The sequence below is a fragment of the Mus musculus genome, chromosome 18, assembly GCF_000001635.26.
Source record: "Mus musculus strain C57BL/6J chromosome 18, GRCm38.p6 C57BL/6J".
Taxonomy (NCBI): domain Eukaryota; kingdom Metazoa; phylum Chordata; class Mammalia; order Rodentia; family Muridae; genus Mus; species Mus musculus.
Genome location: NC_000084.6, coordinates 44480343 through 44505350, shown reverse-complemented (window position 1 = coordinate 44505350; position 25008 = coordinate 44480343). Strand labels below are relative to the sequence as shown.

General features: G+C 43.8%; 1 protein-coding gene across 7 annotated transcripts in view; it reads left to right on the top strand.

The window, feature by feature from the left end:
• Mcc (mutated in colorectal cancers) overlaps positions 1 to 25008 on the top strand; it is a 387123-nt gene that overhangs the window by 306832 nt on the left and 55283 nt on the right. For all 7 annotated transcript variants that reach the window (NM_001085373.1, NM_001085374.1, XM_006526024.4 and 4 more), the window contains 2 exons: positions 11806 to 11969; positions 14021 to 14227. In NM_001085373.1, the coding sequence (NP_001078842.1) occupies positions 11806 to 11969; positions 14021 to 14227 (371 nt within the window). The remainder of the gene's footprint in view (positions 1 to 11805; positions 11970 to 14020; positions 14228 to 25008) is intronic.

The following is a 25008-nucleotide window of genomic DNA, read 5'->3' as shown; positions in this document are numbered from 1 at the left end:
GGCCATGTGATCCATCCAATAGCCGACTGTGAGCATCCACTTCTATGTTTGCTAGGCCCAGGCATACTCTGACAAGAGACAGCTATATCAGGGTCCTTTCAGCATAATCTTGCTAGTGTATGCAATGGTGTCAGCATTTGGAAGCTGATTATGGGATGGATCCCCGGATATGGCAGTCTCTACATGGTCCATCTTTTTATCTCAGCTCCAAACTTTGTCTCTGTAACTCCTTCCATGGGTGTTTTGTTCCCACTTCTAAGGAGGGGCATAGTGTCCACACTTCAGTCTTCATTTTTATTGAGTTTCATGTGTTTAGGAAATTGTATCTTATATCTTGGATATCCTAGATTTTGGGCTAATATCCACTTAACAGTGAGTACATATTGTGTGAGTTCCTTTGTGAATGTGTTACCTCACTCAGGATGATGCCCTCCAGGTCCATCCATTTGGCTAGGAATTTCATAAATTCATTCTTTTTAATAGCTGAGTAGTACTCCATTGTGTAGATGTACCACATTTTCTGTATCCATTCCTCTGTTGAGGGGCATCTGGGTTCCTTCCAGCTTCTGGCTATTATAAATAAGACTGCTATGAACATAGTGGAGCATGTGTCCTTCTTACCAGTTGGGGCATCTTCTGGATATATGCCCAGGAGAGGTATTGCTGGATCCTCCGGTAGTACTATATCCAGTTTTCTGAGGAACCGCCAGACTGATTTCCAGAGTGGTTGTACAAGTCTGCAATCCCACCAACAATGGAGGAGTGTTCCTCTTTCTCCACATCCACGACAGCATCTGCTGTCACCTGAATTTTTGATCTTAGCCATTCTGACTGGTGTGAGGTGGAATCTCAGGGTTGTTTTGATTTGCATTTCCCTGATGATTAAGGATGTTGAACATTTTTTCAGGTGCTTCTCTGCCATTCGGTATTCCTCAGGTGAGAATTCTTTGTTCAGTTCTGAGCCCCATTTTTTAATGGGGTTATTTGATTTTCTGAAGTCCACCTTCTTGAGTTCTTTATATATGTTGGATATTAGTCCCCTATCTGATTTAGGATAGGTAAAGATCCTTTCCCAATCTGTTGGTGGTCTTTTTGTCTTATTGACGGTGTCTTTTGCCTTGCAGAAACTTTGGAGTTTCATTAGGTCCCATTTGTCAATTCTCGATCTTACAGCACAAGCCATTGCTGTTCTGTTCAGGAATTTTTCCCCTGTGCCCATATCTTCAAGGCTTTTCCCCACTTTCTCCTCTATAAGTTTCAGTGTCTCTGGTTTTATGTGAAGTTCCTTGATCCACTTAGATTTGACCTTAGTACAAGGAGATAAGTATGGATCGATTCGCATTCTTCTACACGATAACAACCAGTTGTGCCAGCACCAATTGTTGAAAATGCTGTCTTTCTTCCACTGGATGGTTTTAGCTCCCTTGTCGAAGATCAAGTGACCATAGGTGTGTGGGTTCATTTCTGGGTCTTCAATTCTATTCCATTGGTCTACTTGTCTGTCTCTATACCAGTACCATGCAGTTTTTATCACAATTGCTCTGTAGTAAAGCTTTAGGTCAGGCATGGTGATTCCACCAGAGGTTCTTTTATCCTTGAGAAGAGTTTTTGCTATCCTAGGTTTTTTGTTATTCCAGATGAATTTGCAAATTGCTCCTTCTAATTCGTTGAAGAATTGTGTTGGAATTTTGATGGGGATTGCATTGAATCTGTAGATTGCTTTTGGCAAGATAGCCATTTTTACAATGTTGATCCTGCCAATCCATGAGCATGGGAGATCTTTCCATCTTCTGAGATCTTCTTTAATTTCTTTCTTCAGAGACTTGAAGTTTTTATCATACAGATCTTTCACATCCTTAGTTAGAGTCACGCCGAGATATTTTATATTATTTGTGACTATTGAAAAGGGTGTTGTTTCCCTAATTTCTTTCTCAGCCTGTTTATCCTTTGTGTAGAGAAAGGCCATTGACTTGTTTGAGTTAATTTTATATCCAGCTACTTCACCAAAGCTGTTTATCAGGTTTAGGAGTTCTCTGGTGGAATTTTTAGGGTCACTTATATATACTATCATATCATCTGCAAAAAGTGATATTTTGAGTTCCTCTTTTCCAATTTGTATCCCCTTGATCTCCTTTTGTTGTCGAATTGCTCTGGCTAATACTTCAAGTACTATGTTGAAAAGGTAGGGAGAAAGTGGGCAGCCTTGTCTAGTCCCTGATTTTAGTGGGATTGCTTCCAGCTTCTCTCCATTTACTTTGATGTTGGCTACTGGTTTGCTGTAGATTGCTTTTATTATGTTTAGGTATGGGCCTTGAATTCCTGATCTTTCCAAAACTTTTATCATGAATGGGTGTTGGATCTTGTCAAATGCTTTTTCTGCATCTAACGAGATGATCATGTGGTTTTTGTCTTTGAGTTTGTTTATATAATGGATTACATTGATGGATTTTCGTATATTAAGCCATCCCTGCATCCCTGGAATAAAACCTACTTGGTCAGGATGGATGATTGCTTTAATGTGTTCTTGGATTCGGTTAGCAAGAATTTTATTAAGGATTTTTGCATCGATATTCATAAGAGAAATTGGTCTGAAGTTCTCTAAGCAGAAGAGGCAGGAGTCATTTAGATTTTTTTTTTTAAAATATTTAGTACACATTGGAATTTCCAGGTGGATGTAGCAGCTTGGGTGCCCCATAATAGCCTCTGTGTTGGGGGGTTCATCCTCTCCTTGTGATTGGTACTCAGCTTGGAAGAAGGCCCTGGAGTCTTAGCAGGATAAAAAAGCTTAAGGAAGGCAAGCCACCTGTCCAAGCTAAGAGGAGGTGGTTTCGTTGTTGCCATGTCTGTGTTGATGGCTTTGCTCCTGAGTGCCTCTTTGAACAGTACAGCATGCCTGCAGTTGTTGTTGCAGTTTCCCGACATCCTCTGAGGTCTCAATGCTGATGGGGGAATTAGGGAAACAGCTGTGTCCATCACCAGCACCTGGCCTAACTCTGGCACAGAGTTGAATGTAATTGAATGAAATTTTGATCTCAGGATGGAAAGCAACACACACCAGCCAAATCATGCCAGCGTGGCAACAGGAAGGAACGTGTGTGTTTGTGTTTACTCAATCACACGTGTCAGAGAGTGTGTGTGTCCCATCCAGCAGGCTCTTTTCCTGGCTTCAGTGATAGAGCTACTAAACATTGCTGGAGCCATTGCTTATAAAACAATGACTCTAGTCAGGTCAGTCTTGTGTAACTTAGAGAGGTTCTAGGTTAGTATTTGTAGAGCTCTTTTGAGTCATAGTGAGAGACATGTAGTTTGCTGGGATTCAGCAGTGTTCATGCAGGAAACCTTGCTCGCTGCTATGGTCAGCGGTCGTTTCTCTCAGTAGGAGTCATTTTGGAGGACAGCCAAGGAAGAATTTACACATGAAACCTGGCTTTTTGGCATGGTTTGCAACCATGAAATATGTTGAATGTGAAAATCAGATTTTCCTGGCTTACTGGCTAATGAAGTCTAATGGCTTCAGGAAAAACAAAAAAGTTTGACAGTGTCAAGGAGCAGGAGCCAGCACAAAGACTATTCCAAAAGCAGCCTTAACTACCATCAGGCAGCTCTGGAGAACTTCGCTTTCTCGGGTGCCTAGGTTGCTTGTCTTCGCTCAGATCATCAATAACGTGCCTGGGAAACTTTGAGAAACCAGTTCCCATGACAGCAGTGCTAAGCCAGCCTGAAATTTCAGTCTGACTAGTTGATACATGGTTGAGTTTTGCCTGCAACATCATCTTCTTTTCTGTTAATTTCTTCCAAGAGGCTTGCAGTAAGGGCCACCCTGAGGTCCAAGTCCAATGAGTGACTTTCAACAGTGAAGCCTTACCAAGGTGACATTTTCCCCAGAGACCAGAACCTGGTCAATTAAGAACTGGTATAAGGGACTGGAGAGTTGTCCCAAAGTTAAGAGCACTTCTTGTTCTTGCAGAAGGCTGGGGCTTAAACCTCACCCCCACCGTGGCTCATAACTACCTATACCTCCATTTCCAGGGGCTCCAATACCTTCTTCTCACTTTAGCAGGTACCACACATGAACTGTGGTGCACAGACATACATGCAAAGCCAAACACCCATACACATACAATGTAAACAAAATGAAACAAAGAAGCTTGCATAAATATTAGCAGGGCTAATTAACTGAAGTAGCCATCAGCAGTCCTTCTAGAATTTTCCTTGTAGTAAATACAGTCGAAAGCAGAAGCAGTTATCACTCTGCTTTAGTGAACTGTTTCTCTTACGTGTCACTACTGGTCAGTAAATTTTCAGTCTCCTGAAGAAAGTTGGGCGTGAACAAAGTAGGGACTGATCTTCAAAGTTTACTCAGGACAAGATCCCACTGCTATAGGGGTTTAAGACTTTGTATTTTATTATAATACGCCTTCTTTCTTTTCTAAACAGACCGCATCTCCAAAGGTTGATTTGTGTTTTCCTTGGTTGATACTCATGACATATTTCGCCTTAAGACCAGACCAGGCTCTGAAAGCCTGTTTAGTCTATCCTAGAAACAAAATCCAGGCCCTCGCTAGTGTTCCTACTCCTGCAGCCATAGTGGGGCCCATGAGTGCTCTAAGAAAGTACTTTATGTTGCTGATGCTTGGATGCTAGAACATGTGTGTGCTTAAACACACACACACACTTACTTTGTACAGGGCTCTGTAGCTCCCATGGTGATCAACACTGCAAAAGGACCCTTCACACCATCTCAGCATGGGAGTGGATGGGGAGCTCAGAGCACAGGGGCCTGTGACCATGGCAGAGGGCCTTGCGGGCTTAGCGAGGGCTGGCATTCCTCTCAGATCATGCTTTCCGGTCTTTAGAGGTCCAGAAGGCAACTCCAAAGACTTATCTTTCAGGTTGCCAAAAAATGGGACCTCCTACCCCAAAGGTCCCCCACCCCACCCCACCCCACCCCCGTCCTCTGCATTGCTGGGCTTACAGTGCTTTCCAGCTATACATTCGATGATCAGCATTTACATAATATGGTGAAACGTAAAACTAGGGCCATTTTTCATGCTTTGCAAGAGGTATTGCCACGTTGGGGATGCACATGACCTATGAACGAGGGGGGGCCTAAAAGGGACATCTAGGGCAGCTGGGCTGGCCTGCTACATAGGGAAGGCTTCATACAGCTGATGTTCGGTGATCCTTATGCCTTCATATTTACAGCCACATTTGCTGTCTCACAGAAGCAAACTGTCGGAAATCTATCGTGACAACAGCAAACAGGAAGACAAGCCTCAGGCTGGCAAAACATTGCTGAAATAGTGAACATAGAGCCTCCTTTTCACTGAGCTGAAAGACACAGAAGTGAGGCCTGGCAGGGGTGGGGGCAGGGTGGCTTGCTGGCCTCAGGACCCCTAGCTTGAGTTATACCCATTTGCTCGTGGCAGGGACACTCACCAGGGACTTGCCCTACACTGAAAAGGGAATCTTTATAGTGGTGTCTGTCTTAGTTTTTTTCTGTCAACTCTGAATACAACTTACTTGTTTCTGAGAGAGAAAGGAGAAAGCTGCATTCACACACCAAGAAGTGTCTAATTAGGCAGTGGTGACACAGGCCTTTAATCCAAGCACTTGGGAGGCAGAAGCAGGCAGATTTCTGAGTTCAAGGCCAGCCTGGTCTACAAATTGAGTTCAGGACAGCCAGGGCTACACAGAGAAACCCTGTCAGAAAACCAAAATAAATAAATAAATAAATAAATAAATAAATTTTTTTTTTTAAAAAGTAGTGTCTAATTATGATGGATTATGGTGGGTGTCTCTAAACTACATGGCCCTTTCTTTAAATGGTGGCAGGGCAATCTAAGTCTCTAAATTAGTGATTCTCAAACTTCCTAATGCTGCAATCCTTTAATACATTTCCTCATGTTGTGTTGACCCCCCCAACCATAAAATTGTTTTTGTTGCTACTTTGTAACTGTAATTTTGCTACTGTTACGAATGCTATTGTAAGTGTCTGTGTTTTCTGATGGCATTAGGCAGCCCCTGTGAAAGGTTCATTCCACCCCTGAAGGGGGTCACAATACAGAAGTTGAGAGCCACTGCCCTAAATCCACAGGAAAGTAGACTCAGACTGTCTCTTCTCCCGTTGCTACCAGAAGTCTTGATACATTTAGAGAAGAGAGCAAAATGTGGGAGCTTCAGACCCCCACAGAGGTAGACAGCAGCAGTAGCCTGCCTCACACATAGCCTTGGTGAACCGTGGGCACACCAGGTCTCACTGACCTGAGGGTTGCTGCACTGAATCTAACACTTACAGACCAAGAATAAATTGTATAAATGGAAATATAAATTGTAGTGAACTTATAATGGTAACAATACATCAAACTCACTTAAAAAAAAAAAGTTGCAGACACTGATGCTTGCCAGGTTTGTAGACACATCTTTGGCTGTAACTGCCTGGTTTTCACTCTCTACTTGAAGGAGGAGTCTGTTCTGTTTATTCTTCCATGTCCTGTTACAGAAAATTAAATATCAGAGACCAAATGCTTAGATTATCTGAGCTTAGCCCTCCTGAGAACTCTCGTCATTGAAGGTTAATATGCGGGGAACCTGTGAGATCTGCAGTCTCCGTGACACTGGGCGAAGAGACAGTTACGTGGCCTCACAAATGCATGTGAAGTCCGTGTACCTAAGCTCTTGCAGACCTGTTTCCCAACACACATCGTCTCTCTTATGAAACTGGAAGGCTTCCTCCCTCCTGACAGGAGATAATTCACTTTTTCTCTGGCAGCCAGAAAGCTCAGGGCTCAATAGACAAACTCAGCCCCGCAGCTGTGCTGTTCTGGATTTGCTTCCAAAGCCGTCTTCCCTGGTCGCACTGGCTCCGCGTCCCCGTCATTTGTAGCTGCTTGTCAAAAGCTGCTAGTGTTTTTCTTTTAAGGGATGATATAAATAAGCCGTGTTAAAGAATGCGTAGTGGACACAGAGAGCCTCCTGTCTCCTGGAGGTTAAGCAGAGCCAACACTTATCTTCTCTACATAAAGCATAGCTTTGCTGAAGGCCCCTCCAGGCTGCCCTTCCCGGAGGTCCCTGAGGTGTCGGCTAGAGTGTCAACAAGCCCATAACACTCAGCAGTTGCCTAGGTTCCCCGCATCTTTACCCCATGTTCCTCCATCCCACCCCATGCATTTGGTGATGGATAGCTGCTCAGCCTCCTTCTGAACCGAGCATAAACTTGAAGGTGTTTTCTACTTCCTGCACACTGGTTAGCTTTGAATTCCTGTCTTATGTATTAAAATAAGTTTATTATTTTTGTTGTGGATATATATATATATATATATATATATATATACATATATATAATCGTGATATACAACATGGTAAATATTTTTAAGTAAACAGCCTGGAGTTTAAAGTGCATCCTTAATTATCTGGCCATCATCACTAACCTGTTTACTCCCTAATCCCTACACACAAAAGAGTAACTGCCTGATGTTGCCTTCCCAGCCCTTCTTCTCTTCTCTCTCTCTCTCTCTCTCCCTCTCTCTCTCTCTCTCTCTCTCTCTCTCTCTCTCTGCATTTGCTTCTTCTAAACAGCTCACAAAAGTAGAATCATGTATTTGTCCTTGGCTCATTTCATATAACATAATGTTATTGAGGCTCATTCACATTCTAGTCATGGAATTAGCATACAAATCCCTTAGTCTCTCAGAGTCCTTTCCAAGTTAATATCCCTCACTCACTTGCCCTGTGTTGACTCTTCTAATGGATGATCCAGGGAAGGCAGTATGCAGACTTGAGCCTCTATGCCCAGAGAGCCCTATCCTGGGTTGGTAACATGACCCTGGCTATAGAGAGCCCCTGTCATGGTTCCCGCTCTCCTGCCAACCCCATGTAAGTGATAAGTGAGCAAAAGACATCAAGCCAAGACATCTCCTGTGAGAGGCGTCTCATCTGCCTGTCTTCTGAGGCCATGAAGATATGAGTGGCCTGAGAGAGGGATCGTACCATGCTGTGAGGAGTGCCGTCTCTGCCCTGGTCAATTATGAATGCCACCTCCCAGAAGGACCTACTGCTCTTTCTGAAACACCTGGATGTTGCAATTACTGTCCTTTCAAGCAGACTTCCACTACCACAGCCTTTGGTATTAAATGTCAAGTTTCTGGCTGGGGCTGGGTTGTGTCAGATGAAGAAGTTTCTGATTATTACAAGTGAATATGTAGAAAAATATGCCACCCGTTTCCTGTCTGGAGCAATACTGATAACTGGGTGATGGTGGGGATGGGTGCTTGGTGGCAATGTCTCATGCCCCTCCCCACACCACACCCCACAGCTGTTCCACATCTGTTCACGCTAGCCTGGCCACCTTGTTTTCCTTGAGTCTCTAACTAGAGCACGGTAGCAGAGGACAGTGACATGTCAGTAGATAGGGGAGTGTGTATGAATAACAGACAGGGGGTAGGGGGTCGTCATCTAGCAGGTACACATTTGTCTTCCTAAGACCAAAGAAACCATTTATAGCTCTCCTTTCAGAGCAGAGACACAGAGCATTTCTAATATATTTGTCCGTTTGTTGGAGTGTAGGGTCTCCTGTACTCTAGACTGCCTCAAACACACTACATAGCTGAGGCTGACCTCCTCTCTCCACCTCCCCAGTGTGGGCTTCCCAGAATGCACTAGTGCATCAGGCTTAGCATGTTCTCACATACATGACCCTTTCCCACCATTCGTCACTGAAGAGACAGTGTGGCCCTGTGCTCGTTAGGGCAATCTTTCCAGCCTGGTGGCAGGTTCCTCAGAGAAGGACTTTAGTGTTGGCGCCATACTTGGGTGAGCTTCTCAGAACTGAAGCCAGTCTCTTGTTCATCTGGAAACTCTGCTTTCAAACTGTGGTCAGGGCCCAGCCACTGTCTGACAACGGTGTGAGAAATACTGCCAGAACCCTTGTCCCTGCTCTTCCTTCTATTCCCCAAGGCCACCACTTTGCCGCTGTACACCCGAGAACTGTTTAGCAGTTATAACCAGCACGACCCACACACCATCGGGTGGGCCCGTGTGGACAAAGTGTGGAATGGCTGGATATAAATCCTTTTTTCCTCAGCCCTACTGATAAGGACTTCCAGATTCAGAAATGTTCGAGCAGCCCGGATACGAGGCAACCTGCACCTGAGTGTGAATGGTCATACAGAGGCTGGATGGAGTGTTAACTGAATGAGCTGCTCAACACATGGACCACCTTGCCTCAATTTGGAGCTGAGACCATGTCTTTCCTGTCCTGGTGAACTGCTGTGAAGACCATCCCCCTCCCACCCCACCCCCCATACCCCCAGCATCTCCTATGCATAACAAGGAAGAAAAGCTTACCACCAATGTAAAGCATTCTAGTGCTGAAGGAGTCCTGTTCCTCTGTGTTGCTGATTCAGCTGTACGGTGCTGATTTTTACTCTTTTAAAATTGCTTTTGATTGTCTACCCTGTTCTATTTTGAGATGCAGTGATGAGGAAAATCAAAGTCCCTTCTTTCGTAATGCATGCGTCTTTAAAAGGGAAAGATAATAAACATACATGTCCTTATCAGATAGTGATGTTTGCCACAAACAAAACAGGATAATGGGTTGGGACTGGGCAGAGATGAGAGATGGGATCCCCATGCTCTGGGTAGGAGTACCTTGGTGGGGAAACAGCGTTTGAGCTTCACAGTAAGTGGAAAAGAGTGTCAGCAGAGGAGGTAGCAGAGAGACATCTGGGATAGATGAGAATTTGACATCTTCTAGTGTGTGTGTGTGTGTGTGTGTGTGTGTGTGTGAGAGAGAGAGAGAGAGAGAGAGAGAGAGACAGAGACAGAGACAGAGACAGAGACAGAGACAGAGACAGAGACAGACAGAGGCCCTGTAGCAGGAAGGAGCAGGGAACATAAGGAGAGGATAGAGGATCAAAGCGCTAAGCTAGTGATTCTTAACCATCTTCATATCAAAACCATTTGAGGAATTAAAAACATTCCTAGTATCTAGGCTCCTCCCCCAAAGATCAAGATTTAATTGGTCTGGGTGGGGCCTGGCATTGGCATTTTTCCAATGTGAAGGTTTTTTTTACTACTGTGGTAAGGGGATTGATCTTACTTTAGTGGTAAGGAGTAGGGGAAGCCATTGGACAGTTTGCCCTAGGAAGGTACCACATCGGCCTTTAAAGAGGCTCACTGCCCTGTGGGGAGAGGAGGGAGGAAGTTACTTGAAGGACCAACTTGAAGAGGAATGATGGTTTGGAGCACAGTGGTATCCACAGAGAGGAAGATGAGTTGCTCAACTTGAGGATGCTTTTGGGAGGTTGTAGTTACAAGGTGGATTGGATTTAGAATGGGGCACGAAGGGCATTGAGGTTGTTTCAGAATTGACGCAAGTAACTGGCTGGATGGTGGCTTCCATTCAGGGGTGGGGGAGGTGGGGAGAGGGATGGTGAGAGGCAGATGCAATCGTTGCATCAGTTAGAGAGGAAGCCTCCTGCTGATTGCTCCCTAAGTTTGGGAAATGAATAGATGTGGGCAGCCAAGTGAGGTTGGTTAAAATATCCTGAGACATCTGTTTCCCATAATGCTGGGCGATTTCTCAAAGTGCTCCAAAGCTTAGCAAAACAAAACAACCCAAAAAACAAAAAAACAAACAAACAGAAAATAGTTGTCCATGCTGGTGCATTGAATCTGTGACTGGAAATGAACCTGGGAATATACCAATTTCTTGCATGCAGGAAAGAAAGATACCAATTTCTTGCATGCAGGAAGCATGCTGGATTTGGGAGAAGAATTTACTTAGAGAGACTGTAGCATCCTCCATGTATAACTTGCTACAATAATTGAAGAGTATGTAATGTACAGAAACCCGAACAATGGGTAAAGAACGGTTGATTCTTAAGGGGACTTCTGTTCACAATAAAGCTATTTTATAACATGTATCTAACTTATTATAATTAATATTCTTTCCCTGACCAGATACCAGAGTCCAGGAGTTTTATAGCAACACAGATAAAGTAAAATTATTAGAAATGTTTACATTTACATATAAAGATAGAATCTGTTAGAAGTTGGTTAATCCCTCGGTGGAAGAAATGGATTAAACTGCAACGGTGGATCATTATCAGTTGTATGGGGGCGGGGCCGACTGGAAGCTTATTGAAGGCAGGATTCATATTTTACAATTTAGGTTTTGTTAAATGTATTATTTATTTATTTATTTATTTATTTATTTATTTATTTAATGTTCAGTGGTGTTTTGCCTACATGGACGTTTGTGTAAGGGTGTCAGACACCCTGGAACAGGGTGAAGCTGTGAGCTTCCCTGTGGATACTGAGGACTGGCAGAGCGGCCCATGCTCCTAACTGATGAGCCATCTCTCCAACCCCCAGTTTCTGTTTTTTAATACCAATCAGCACTATTCACTCTGAGTTTTGTTGTTGTCCAGTGAAGTTGTGAGATCTTTAATGAACTTCTGAAATTGGTGTTTGTCTGAATGGTTGAGCAGAGGGTTTGACTAGAGGTTGTTTGAAGCCTCTTCTAGGGCATTTTTGCTCTTACTAGTAAGACTCAGTGTGGTTGCCCTTGCTCGAAAGGCAAGAGAATTCTGGGTGGAGCAGGTATTTAACAAAAGGCCAAAGTCTTAAACTCCTTAATAAGTGGTTTGTGTTGCCTCAGGTCGAAGCCTGTGTAATGAGGATGGACGAAGTTAGCTTTGAAAACGCCATTGCTCCTAAGTGAGCCCCCTGTGGTGAAATCAACCGAGAGCATTTATTGCTAGTTAGCCTGTTTAACAGATACTATCTTTAATCTCCTCTTAGATAACTGCAGTGACTTGAACTCAGAACTGCAGAGGGTGTTGACCGGTCTGGAGAGTGTCGTCTGCGGCAGGAAGAAGAGCAGCTGTAGCCTCTCTGTGGCCGACGTTGACAGGCACATAGAGCAGCTCACCACGGCCAGCGAGCACTGCGACTTGGCCATTAAGGTGGGCCTGCTTCTCTCTGCGTAGCTTTCTGAGGGGAGGCCAAGGGAGAGGGCAAGCTCCTTTTTTGACATAAGGCTTTCCTGAATACCTATTAGCCATTGAAAACCATACAAATATATTGCGCCATTAGCTAGAAGCAGGATCCCTATACATATTTCTTGAGCTAAATTACTTCCGGGGGGGGGGGGCAGGGAGGCATATCAACAATGTCACACACTGGCTTTGCACCAAAAAAGGATGCTTTACTTGGGAATCGTTACATTTGTAGCATTAAACCACATCATTTTGGTGTCGCCCACCTCAGTATTTTTTTCCCCTTTTCTTTTTGAGATTAGATTTCAACATGTAGCCCTAGCTGGCCTGGAACTGTAAACAAAAATGACCTCGGATTCATAGAAATCCATCTGCCTCTGCCTCCCAAGTGCCGGATTAAAGATGTATGTCTCTGTGGCCAGCCATCATCGTATTCTTATGTTGCAAGTTGACCTTAGAGGCTTTCTTACAGAGTTAAGATTTCTAGAATCCAACTTTATGAGCCAGCAGTCTGTGCTGTCCAAAGAAGGAATGGATAGGGGTCTAGCTGAGTCACCCCATCCCTAGCCAGTATATCTGGGTCTCAGCCACACCTTTTTTCTTTTACTTCTGAGAAAATATGGAGTGAGAGGAATGGCATGTGCCCACCCTCGCCTCTTTCCGAATAATAGGGACGTCAAGTCCTTCTTGATCCTGGCCTTGGGTGTATTTCTATTGCTTCACTGTGGCTTAGTGCCCTGGACCTTGCAACTTATACTTCCAGGTCTTATAGGAACTTATGCAAAGGCACAGTCTGGTCTGTCGGGAAGAATTCTGGACTTCCCAAAAGGGTAGTTGTGCCTCTTGATGAATCTTGAAATGCCATTCCAGTCCAGCTGCTTCTCCAGTTGCAGATGGGAAGGACTGGCCCACTAATGTTTCTGTCTCTGGAGTCTCCCAAGTCCCAGATTTGATTGTAATGCTAACTTGGAACTCCATTCTCCTCAGTGGTGGGGTGGGGGGGGGGGGTGGGCAAGAACTTCTGGTAACTAGCAATGGAGAGAGCAGAGCCAAATAGACTCTTGGATTTGAAAGGAAAGTCAAAGGGTCACTTAGGGAAGGAGGCAGCAAGATTTGGGTCACCAGTCTTCCTGAGGGGAAATGGTGTGAGCCCTCTCCAGTGGCTGGCCACTGCGTGGTTAGTGTTGGGTCTCTTCTGGTTCTCATCAGTATGTGTTCTCTCTACTCAACGATTCCCCTTCTATTTAAAAACCAGCTGGCCTGGGCTCTTTGTAAAAGGACAATATGGATGAATAGTTTCTCAGAGCAATCAGAGAAAGTTCTTCCTAATTGTGTGTGTCTTCCTGGTCCTTTAATCCCATGTTTAAAGAACTCTCCAAATAATATTAAGATTGTTCTATTTGCGTTGTAGTCATCTTAATAACTAAATCAATCCCTGCTGTCTGAGGAACCTCCGCGGCAGGCCTGCCCTTTCCGGTGTCACTGACGCTTTATTCTTGTCTTTGCCATCTTGGGACTGAACCTCATTCACACCATCTGAATTCTGATGTGACACCAAGAGTGGGAAACGGTGATGTCACCTGCCTTCCTGCTGAGTTAGCTCACGGGAGGCCTGTAATTTAGGAAACTTACAATTAGACACCGTGCACAGCCGGCAACCTCGTGTCTGTCACAGCATTTTCAGGATCCCTCACTGGCCTGCTGCCTGGATGCAAATTGGCCAGCTCTGGGACTCCTTAAGGAAATAAACATTGTGTGGGCACCACACACAGACTCAGCACCGAGAAGGGACTCTTGTTGTCCTTAACTCTGGGGACTGCTGAGTAGCACAAACTAGGATGCAGGCAAGTGACAGCCTCATCTGAGTCTGAGGGATGCCTGTGTGCACAGCAACATCACTATGTGTCTAGGGTTCTCCATTCAGCTCCTGGGCTCCCAGGTTCCGATGCCACCTCTGTCCTTCCTGACCCCTTTCTCCATGGTCGTTAGCCTGTCTTTGATGTATGACTATTTTTCAGACAGTTGAGGAGATCGAGGGCGTTCTAGGTCGCGATCTGTATCCCAACCTGGCTGAGGAGCGGTCCCGGTGGGAGAAAGAGCTGGCTGGACTGCGGGAAGAGAACGAAAGCCTGACGGCCATGCTATGCAGCAAAGAGGAGGAGCTGAACCGGACCAAGGCCACTATGAACGCCATCCGTGAGGAGCGGGACAGGCTTCGGAGGCGGGTGAGCATGCAGCCAGACATGGCTTAGGTCTGGGGATGGGGTGGTTGGACAGACAGAGTCTGGACTCTTAGGGAAATCTCAGTCTTGGGACGAACTTGTTCTGACATTGTTCATAAAAGTAGTTCAAAGATCCTTAGGGGTAGAGCTAAGATCACAAATACGTCCTCAGGAATCCTAAATCTGAGAGATGGCAAAATTATGTCTGGGCAGCAAATCTCAGTCTACTCTACCGGGATGCATGTCTTCCACTCGCTCAATTAAAATATTCTGTTAAGACCGTCTAGTGATATTTTATAATTGGAAAACATAGAAATTTCCCCCTTCTTTCTTTACATTTTTCGTTAACTCTACAGTAGCTCCTCTCATTTATATCAAATAATGAGTCTCTTCTACAGACTATTATAACTGTATGTGTGTATGAGTGTCTGTACACTTGGGTTTATGTATGTGTACGTATGCATTTGTGTAGTATGCCTATATGTGGGTTCGCACAGGTGTACATAAGAGAATGGCAGGGATGTCCCAGTATCCCCATGAGGACTGGTGCTTGATGGAGAACTGTGGTGACAGGACATATTTCTGTCACTGAAGATGCTGATGGTCCAACATTAACGCATTTGCATCAACTTTTCCAGTGATACATGTGCACTTGCCAGGGCCCATATATTCTTTGGCTGGCTATGATATCTTTGAACTATGATGGGACTGAGGGTAGAATCAGAAACAATTCTTTCTGAACTTCATTTTGAATTACAGGGCTTCCTTTACTCTGTCTCAATTAAGACAGTATAGGAGGTTTCTCTCTTAGTCATTTCCTCACTGGTGATTCTACACATGGTGTTTAATCAGACACATCTTGTAGGTTCATGGACCATTCAGTATTCATTGGGGGTAGAGAGGGAATAAATTACTACTTTTGAAGGTTGTCAACCCCGTCCCTCATTGTTGCTAACGTCATAATTAAAGAGCTATTATCCTGCATCTATCTGGACAACATCTTTCTGAGCTCACGTAAACGTGATTCTAGGAGCCACCTGTATCAGATTCTCCCTACTCGAATTGGGGGCTATCACATCTCCTAGTCAGCAAAGCCTTTATCTGGAGATCCCTGTGAAGTTGACTTAGCATGGAGGCCAGTAGCACCTGTAATTTCCTGGGTCACACTCAGGCAATCTTTATGACTGATAGTCTAATTAGGCGTGTGTTTGCTCTTACAGGGTGCATTCTGATGACTCCTGTTCTGCAACATGAATGTTGGCCTTCAGTCTAAACATACATTGTGGTTTATAGTAAATTTCTTCCTCTAATGTGAGTTACTGAGACACAAAAGAACCCTTGGTTATAACTAAAGAGAAAGAAAGTCAGTCTTCTTTCCGACCAGAGCTTTTTCCAGCTACCATACTGCAGCGATACACACATCCCAAATGAGAGTCCTGGAACCACACTACTGGGGCTCACAGCCTGATCTGCAAAGGCAATGCATGTCTTTGGCAAGGCACCTGGCATCTCTATGCCTGTTTGCTTCATCATGAACTAAGTAAGGGTGATGGTGATACATGCTTCAGAAAGAGTAAATAATACAAAATAGTCACACATTAAGTGCGCAAACAGAAGGGGTAGTTGTTTTGAGTAAGATCCAGATTTGAGTAGTATGGGCAATTTACCTTTACACCTTCTTACCCATAAGAATTCTTAGGTATTTGAATGTCTCTACCCTGGACAGTGAATAATTGAATGTAAACACATGCACGTCTGAGTACATACACATTTCTGTCAAAATATGTATCATTTTTACCCAGTTGTGTGTGCTGCTGTTATACTTTCTGAAAATTTATATAATGTACACATCTCATTTATCTTCAAATGACAAAATCTGAAGTGATGTGTGTTTCTTCAAACATCCTCTGGAATTTGTATGTTTACCCAAGAGTTGGATTAACTTTTTTTATTTCTAAACAATTATGAATCTTAAAGAATTTTCTAGGCTCTTTTGAATGCCACTTTTGTAGACTTTAAATACTGGAAGACTTCCACCCCACCATTACCCAGCATATGTCATTTCCCCGAAGAGGGATCAGTCTCTTGTGGTCTTCTGTTTGCATGTTCTACAGCCTCAGAGAGCAAATAAGGTTCAATTTCGTGTTTGTCTCTGGGACTCTGCAGAGTACATGGATGTTTTGTCTTTCTGTTTCTGTTGCTGCTTTGGGATCCCAGTTCATCAGCATGGCCTGAAAAGCAACTGGGACCACAGTTTTTTTCCTTTGTCCATCTTTATTGCTCAGACTTTGACCAGATCAATGAAATTGGTGCATGGCCCCTGCCTGTAATTAAGCCAAGTGCTCTCCATAGGTCTTCTGAGCCTTGTCCAAGATTTAATTAAATTAGGTCTTTAATGCAGTCAATTAACAAATTGAGCTACTAGGCAGAACAGTAACTAAGGGACAACAGGGAAGCTTTTATTATTGGTCTCTGTTCATTATTAAATGAGATAATCATTTGTTTCTGAGAATCCTGTAATATAATTATTTATTTCCTCACACTTACGAAAGCAGATTCAATCTCGGGGAAGTAGAATTAAGAACTCAAAAGAGGAAGCACTTCTTTGTCCTTCCATTCATTTGTACTCTTCATAAGTGCTTAGTCTTCTCTAGCCAGGTCTGGGTCACAGTGATAAACTGGATACCACTGCTGGCTTCAGGGATACTGGAGAATTGATGCAGTGTTATAGGTCAGTGGATTCACGGTGGGCAAAGAGGTACACATAAAGCAGACATAGGCTAGCAAGGTACAGTTTCTTCATACTAGTTGCACTTTTGACCTAAATTGCTTAGGTCAGCTGCCATGCAGCCAAAATGATCAATTCTTTCCCTAGTCCATTTGGCTAAACAAGTATGCTGGAACCACAAAGCCAGTGAATCCATGCCCCCATTGAATCATAGACTTGAAACAAAAAGACCACAGCAGTCCCTTTGGAAGCCTTAAATTTTTTGAAAATTGTTCATGTCCATGGCATAAGGTGTTAGTGCCAACAATTTCTTCCTTATACCCTGCATCCTACCTGAGTCTTTTCTGTATGTCTTGAAGTGATTTCCATACTCCTCTCCATGGATGCCTGGTCTCTCTGGCCAGCACCGTAATTAACCAGTATATCAGTAGAACTTTGCTGATGAAGGACACGCTCTCCCTATGGTGTGATGGGGAGCTTTGAGAGGAGCCCCAGGCAAAGCTCTGGATCTACCACCTTGTTGGGAGTGGTTCAAGGATCCCCTAGGAAGGTAGTGCTCACCCTGTGTGCTGAGGGAACACTGAGGCAATTCTTCCTGTTGTCACCTTTGAGTTTGACCCTCCATCCCTGCCCTTGCTGTCCCTGCCAGGATGCCCATGGCTAACTCTTGAATGTAAAAGAAACAGCTAGCTGATTATTAGACATCTGGGAGGAAATTAGGGCGCTACACTCACCCTTTCTTCTGTGTAGCCATTTGATAATCAGATTCAGGTACATTCTGGGGTTTAAAAACAAAGGAGAAGGGAACACACCTGCAAAATACTAGAGCTACAAAAACACAGTTTTAATTTTCTTTTCCTATTTTGTAACCCGATTCAAACACCTCAAAAATATGCTATTGGTGATAACATAACATTTGCCTAAATTTCTGTTTAAGTTAGCTTCCTAAAAATAAGCCTATATTTTCTGTGCCTGGATTCCCATTTCATATTTGAAGGCTCTGCGAAGGGACATGGAAAATCCCCACTAAGAATGGTTCGCTGCCAAATCGAACATCTGGGCCCAAAGAAGGCAGCGTTGTTGCATGTGGGAATAGACTGCCCTAAACATTCTGTAGAACCTTTCCAACCTAATGGGTTTTGCCCTTCTGTAGCTTAGGTATTGTCTCTCCCATATCAGTTCCAATATACAGCAAAACCAAGAGTTACAGTATAATTGCCTGAAACTGCAGATATCTGTGAGCATGGCCACAGGTAACTTCAAAACTCATCTATCAATGGCTAATGATATTCCTTATTCCACTCGGGACCCCAGTGCCATCTTTAATCCTTGCATGTCATTAATCCATGAACCACATTCATAGGTGACTTAAGAAACAGATCATCATACAATTGCCTATGTTGTCCATGACCAGCATCATAGCATCTGGGCCTCCCGCTCAGGGTCCAGGAACAAATTAAAACAAAGTGGAACAGATGACCACCAAATCCCTTCAGGCTCTCTGCTTCCCACAAACACAACAGCAGCTGGAGGCCTGGTTCCTTGAACCAGGCAGCACTTTGGGGATGTCTCTGGAGTCTGCTTGTTGAGTCCTTGGATAGATGAGTTTTCCTCAAGTCTTGCCAGTGGCCCCTTTGAATGGTGTGCCAGGTCATTTGCTCTGCAGAAGCACTGAGGATGTCTGCCCCACACCACTCATCTCTGTCCCTCCCTTACTGCTCTCTTTCCACTTTCTCCTGGCTTTAGTTTTCTATGCCTATATCTTTGGAAATTCCTTTAGCAAAGATCTAGAAACAGTAAATCTATCATCTTGAGAGTGTCTTTGATTTTTTGCCCAAAACTTTAAAAAGTTCTTTTTTTAACCATCAAATTTATTTTGTAACTCATACATAAAAATATTAATATTTGTGCCCAGGATTGGGATTCCATGTAATGTTTTGAAACATGTAACACTGGCAAATGTTTAAAATCTGTTTAAATTTAGCTGTATCCACAAACAGTTGTGTTTTCTTAATGGGAAAAGTACTCAAAGTTCTTTCTTTTAGCTCTTTAAAGGATATATAGTACACAGTTGCCACCAGCAGTGGCCATACACTGCAGAGCATACCAGAACTTCTGAGTCCTCACCATAACCTAGCACCCACTGGGAATCCAAACCTACCCCTACCTGTTCCCATTCTAGCTCCTGGAAAGCACGATTCTACTTCCAACTTAACTTTTTCCCCATACTTTTCTTGTGTGCATGTATAGTACATAGGTGTGTGTGAGCATGTGTGTGCATGTGTGTGTGTGCATGTGTGTGTGAGCATGTGTGTGCATGCACATGTGTGTGTGTATTATGTGTACTAATGTGAGTAAGCATGTGTGTGCACACTGTGGAGGCATCTGGAATCGCCTTTGGGTCATCCTTGATCACACCTGGAGCTCACTAATATGGACTAGTCTTGTTAGCTAGCTTGCTCTATCTGCGCCTTCCAGAGCTGGAATTACAGGCAGGCCACTGTATGCTCCTTGAATCCAGTCCTCTTGCTTGTGAGGTAAGTACCTTTTAACCACTGAACCATCTCTAGTCCTACTTTTTTTTTAATTAGGTATTTTCTTCATTTACATTTCAAATGCTATCCCAAAAGTCCCCCATACCCTCCCCCCTCCCCTCCCCTCCCCCCTCCCCTACCCACCCACTCCCACTTCTTGACCCTGGCGTTCCCCTGTACTGAGGCATATAAAGTTTGCAAGACCAAGGGGCCTTTCTTCCCAATGATGGCCGACTAGGCCATCTTCTGCTACATATGCAGCTAGAGACACGAGCTCTGGGGGTACTGGTTAGTTCATATTGTTGTTCCACCTATAGGGTTGCAGACCCCTTTAGCTCCTTGGGTACTTTCTCTAGCTCCTCCATTGGGGGCCCTGTGTTCCATCCAATAGCTGACTGTGAGCATCCACTTCTGTGTTTGCCAGGTCCCAGCATAGCCTCACAAGAGACATCTATACCAGGGACCTTTCAGCAAAATCTTGTTGGTGTATGCAATGGTGTCAGCGTTTGGAGGCTGATTATGGGATGGATCCCTGGATGTGGCAGTCTCTAGATGGTCCATCCTTTTGTCTCAGCTCCAAACTTTGTCTCTGTAACTCCTTCCATGGGTGTTTTGTTCCCATTTCTAAGAAAGGGTAAAGTGTCCACACTTTGGTCTTCGTTCTTCTTGAATTTCATGTGTTTCGCAAATTGTATCTTATATGTTGGGTATTCTAAGTTTCTGAGCTAATATCCACTTATCAGTGAGTACATATCATTTGAGTTCTTTTGTGATTGGGTTACCTCACTCAGGATGATGCCCTCCAGGTCCATCCGTTTGCCTAGGAATTTCATAAATGCATTCTTTTTAATAGCTGAGTAGTATTCCATTGTGTAAATGTACCACATTTTCTGTATCCATTCCTCGGTTAAGGGATCTAGTCCTGCTTTTAAAAATACTTTCCATTATTAGTTAAATTTATTCTGATGCATTAAAATATGTAAAATGTGTTAGTGGTAATGTGATGTTTTAGTGCATTGTGTTGAGTAATGTGAGGTCAAATTAGACTATCTGCTCAGGGTTTTGTTTTTTCTTATAATAAAAAACTAAATCTCTTTCTCAAGCTGCTTGAAAAAAGTCAGCTCTACAATGATTAAGAGAATAATCATTACCTGTGTAGTGGCATGAATGAGTAATGGCCCCCGTAAGCTCACACTTGAATACTTGGGTGGAACTGTTTGGGAAGTGTTGTGTGTGTTTTTAAATTGTTACCAGCTTTGGTCAGGGTCAGCTGTGCTATCAGCTCCTCTTGGCTGGCTTTTGTTTTCTGCCTTTGCTCCAGGAGGTGGTTGTGCTATCAACCCACTCCCAAGACCCTTGAATCTGAGGATAAAAGATATATACACACAGTTAATTTTTGTATAATTTGTCCTTTTGGCATAATTGTTTGGTACAGTGATCTCCTGCCTGAAAAAGCATGTCTTTTCTAATTCATTATCTCTGTCTGTCCATTTGCCCTAAATTTCAGTGGCTAGCCCCTGCTAAACATCCTTGGCCTGTAGTGATGGCCACAGGCCCCAGCTCTCTCCAAGACCTTACATGATTGCTGCATTTTTCCTCCAAAGCAGGGCAGAAAGGGCCTCCCCACTTCTCTGCATCTGTCTTTCCTTCCTGGGACCCAGAAGTCCTGCCCATACCTTCTACCCAGCAATTGGCTCCCGGGCCTCCTTTATTGAAAAATCAAGAACCAATTGGAGAATAGGGTGTTAGTATCAGAATCTCCCCTTACAGGGAAGGGCTAATACACGTGACCTTGTCAAAAGAGGCATGTCACTGAGGCTGGGCTTTGGGATTATAAATAAAACAAAACAAAACAAAACAAACAAGCAAAACACTCTTGGCACGCTCGGTCTCCTTCTCTCCCTCCACCCCTCTCATCTTCTTCTTGCCCCCCACCCCCACCTACTTGTGGATCATGATGTGAGATCTTAGCTGCTCCTGCTGCCATGACTTTGATTCACTATCATGGTCTCTAACTCTCTGAAACTGTAAGCCTCAAATTAGATTCTTTCCTTTATACATTATATTGGTTGTCGTGTCTTAAGTACAACAATCTCTAATCACCTTCTATGCAGTAGATACTAAAGTTTCTTTTCACTGACTAAAACTTACTGTCTACAAATGTCCACCACTCCTACCAACTAAGCTCCAGCCTTGGATAACTTGCATTCTATTCTCAACTTCTGAGAGGTCACCCTTTTCTTTTTACTAGCGAGTGTTGTTCAGTGGTGATACATGTATCATTTCCTATCCGTGATGTATTCATTTATCATCAACTTAATGGCTAAAAATACTCAGATTTGGTCAGGCATGGTAGCCCATGTCTTTGATCCCTTGAGATGCAAAGGCTGATTTCTAGGAATGTAAGGCCATGCTGCTTTAGTGAGTTCCAGGCTATCCAGGGCTGTATAGTGAGACTCAATCTCAAACAAGTACAACAATAACAACAACAACAAAACAAAAAGCAAACTACCCCAAGCTTCAGACTTATAATCATAAAGCTTTGGAAGTCAGAATCTAAAGTATATCACTCTTACTAAATTCCAAGTGTCAGCAGGACTGTGGATTTCTGGAAACATGAAAGGAGTCAGCCCCCTGCCTTCACAGCATCCAGGGGAAGCTGCCCTCTGTAGCCTTGCCCCTCCCTCCAGCTTCTAGGCAAGCCACTAGGCATCTTCAAAACTCTACCTGACAGTTGTTTCCTTTCTTCCATGGCCCAGATGAGGACCACCCCACCTCAACTTCTGTTTGCCATTTATAGGTGTTGGGGTATGAGGGTGTGGCCTGGCCCACAGTCTGCTGTGTATTAGAGTTTATGTGACAGGGTTTTTTTTCCCCCATTGGATTCATTTTCTCAAGACTGTCAGTCATAATTGAAGGCTAGGCACTACTGTAGTGAATGAAGCAAATCAATATTCTTGCTTTCAGAGGCCATCATAAGGGACAATCTTTTAAAATTTGATATCAGACTTGGTGTGGTAGTCTACACTTGTCATTCCTGGGGTTCATGTGGCAAAGTATCAGAACAGTGTGGACTACATGCTGAGATTTGAGTGCAAGCAAGGGAGAGAGAGAGAGAGAGAGACAGAGACAGAGAGAGAGAGAGAGAGAGAGAGAGAGAGAGAGAGAGAGAGAGACAGAGACAGAGAGAGAGAGAGAGAGAGAGAGAGACAGAGAGCACATCCTCTTATTTCTTTAGGAATCCTGGATATGTCTATTGTGACATAGTCTGCTATGTTCATCTTTTTATCTAGAGCAGACTCCTGCTCTCCTTTCCTCCTCTCTAAAATTGCTACTCCATATATGGCACCTTCCTGGTCAAAGTATTCTTATCTCTAATGTCACTAAGTTGAGTGAGTTACAGGTTTGATGTCTGAGGTAGGAAGAGGCTTGGCAATATACACCAGTGTTAGATGATAGTAAGGTCCTACAGTGTACAGCTAGTACAGACTTGAAACCCACGTGCCGAGTTCTGAGTTACTGATTTAGAGATAGGGTTCAATCAAGCTGGGTTTGGACACATGATCTTTCTAGCCTTCTTAATGCTGGGATTATAGAATTGTGCCACCCCACACTTAGTTTGGGACTTTGTTTCTTACAGTTGCCCCTTCTTCACTGCTCCAGTGAGATCCTATGAGCTCATAGAATAGCACGCTTTGCACCTATTTCACGGACAGATGTAATAGCAGCCTCTGGGCTTTGTTGGGCAGAGAACTCTTTGGCCCAGGAGCCCACTCCCTGTCTCTTGCCCTCCTTCCTATCCTCTATGTTGTCAGCTCTTAGGTCTGGAAACTGGAGATTTCACTGTCTTTCCTTTGCCCTGGGCAATGAGTTTCTCTCTCATGATACCTTTCCCATACAGCAGCATTTCCATGCGTTGTTAGGAAGAGTGCTTGTTGGCTTTGGCTAAGGCCATCTTATGTTGAAGTTTTAAGTTGTGTTATGCACAGTCACTGGGACAGCAACCTTTGGACAGCTGTTTTCAGCCCCACTTCTCATCTTGTGGGAATCTGTCAGTGTGACTCTAGTCCCTGCTGACCATCTTGTCAGTAGACTGGCCACTTCCCTTCAGATGCACCACATACTGTTCTGTTCCTTCTCTCCGTGGGATGTCTTACTCCTCTCTAGCCTTTTTGTAATACACACCACTCTGATTTCTATGAATGCCTTATACACATTCTTAATAAGGTTTTCAGAGGTAGAAGATAATGTGTCCTTAGACTTGACTTGAATGGAAGATTAGCTAAGCCCTTGGCTTGCCCATCTACATCTTTCGTTACTTTATTACCCTAGCTCACACCCCTTCCTCATGTCTAACATTTGCTAATTCAGTCCACTATACCTAAAAGCAAAAATACTACATGAGGTGAGAGTCCCTCTAGCTCCCACCATCCCTCTTTCTGCAAATTCACCCTTCATTTTGCCTGCCCATACCCTCTTTCCCTGTCCCCAGTGGAGTGGGTGTTCCTTTCCCTGCCCTCCACTGACCCTTTCTTTGCCCATGTGACTACACCTCCTTCCTCTCTAGGCCTTAACCACACCCAGCATTCCTAAATATACATCTTTCTGTTCAGCTTCCTTCAAGTTTCTGTCCGTTTGTTTCTATTCTTTTTTCTTTCTTCAAGTCTCTCTCTCTCTCTCTCTCTCTCTCTCTCTCTCTCTCCCTCCCTCCCTCCCTCCCTCCTTCCCTCCCCCCTCTCTTTCTTTCTTTCTTTCTTTCTTTCTTTCTTTCTTTCTTTCTTTCTTTCTTTCTTTCTTTCTTTCTTTCTTTCTTTCTCTGTTTCTTTAAGACAGGCTCTTTCTACATAGTCCTGGCTGTTCTGGAACTATGTACACCAGACAAGAGTTTCCTTAAATTTCACATGTCCAAAGTTAATATCATTCTTTCTGGAGGTGGGTGATGGGGGGATTCATTCTCTCTCTCTCTCTCTCTCTCTCTCTCTCTCTCTCTCTCTCTCTCTCTCTCTCTCTCTGTGTGTGTGTGTGTGTGTGTGTGTGTGTGTGTTTCCACTGTATTAAGGAATACCATGACTTATGATGACACCAAGCTTCAAGTGTGGGCAGCTGTTTAATTTCCTTGAATATTTATACCACAGTACTGACCAGCACAGTAACAACTAGCCACATACAACTATTCAAGTTTGAATCTAAATAAGTTCCAGTCAAACACAATTTAAAGTTCATCTCCTTGGGTAAACTAAACATACTGCAACTACGTACAGGCTAATCCCGTGCATCTGGTAGTAATCTGTAGGGTGAGTAGACATGGCTGCTGTAGAACACTGCTGTCAATACAAGAAATCCTGTCTGAAGATGGAGTCTTACCTCCATACTACACCAGAGTATCCATATATGGAAGGGACTGATCCCCATGCATCTGGGTGGGTACTGGAGTGCCTTTCCATCCTATTCCCCCTTCACTGTTTGCAACCCCATCTCTTCCCATCCATCCCTCCCCTGTTTTGGCCCTTTTTCTTCTGTTA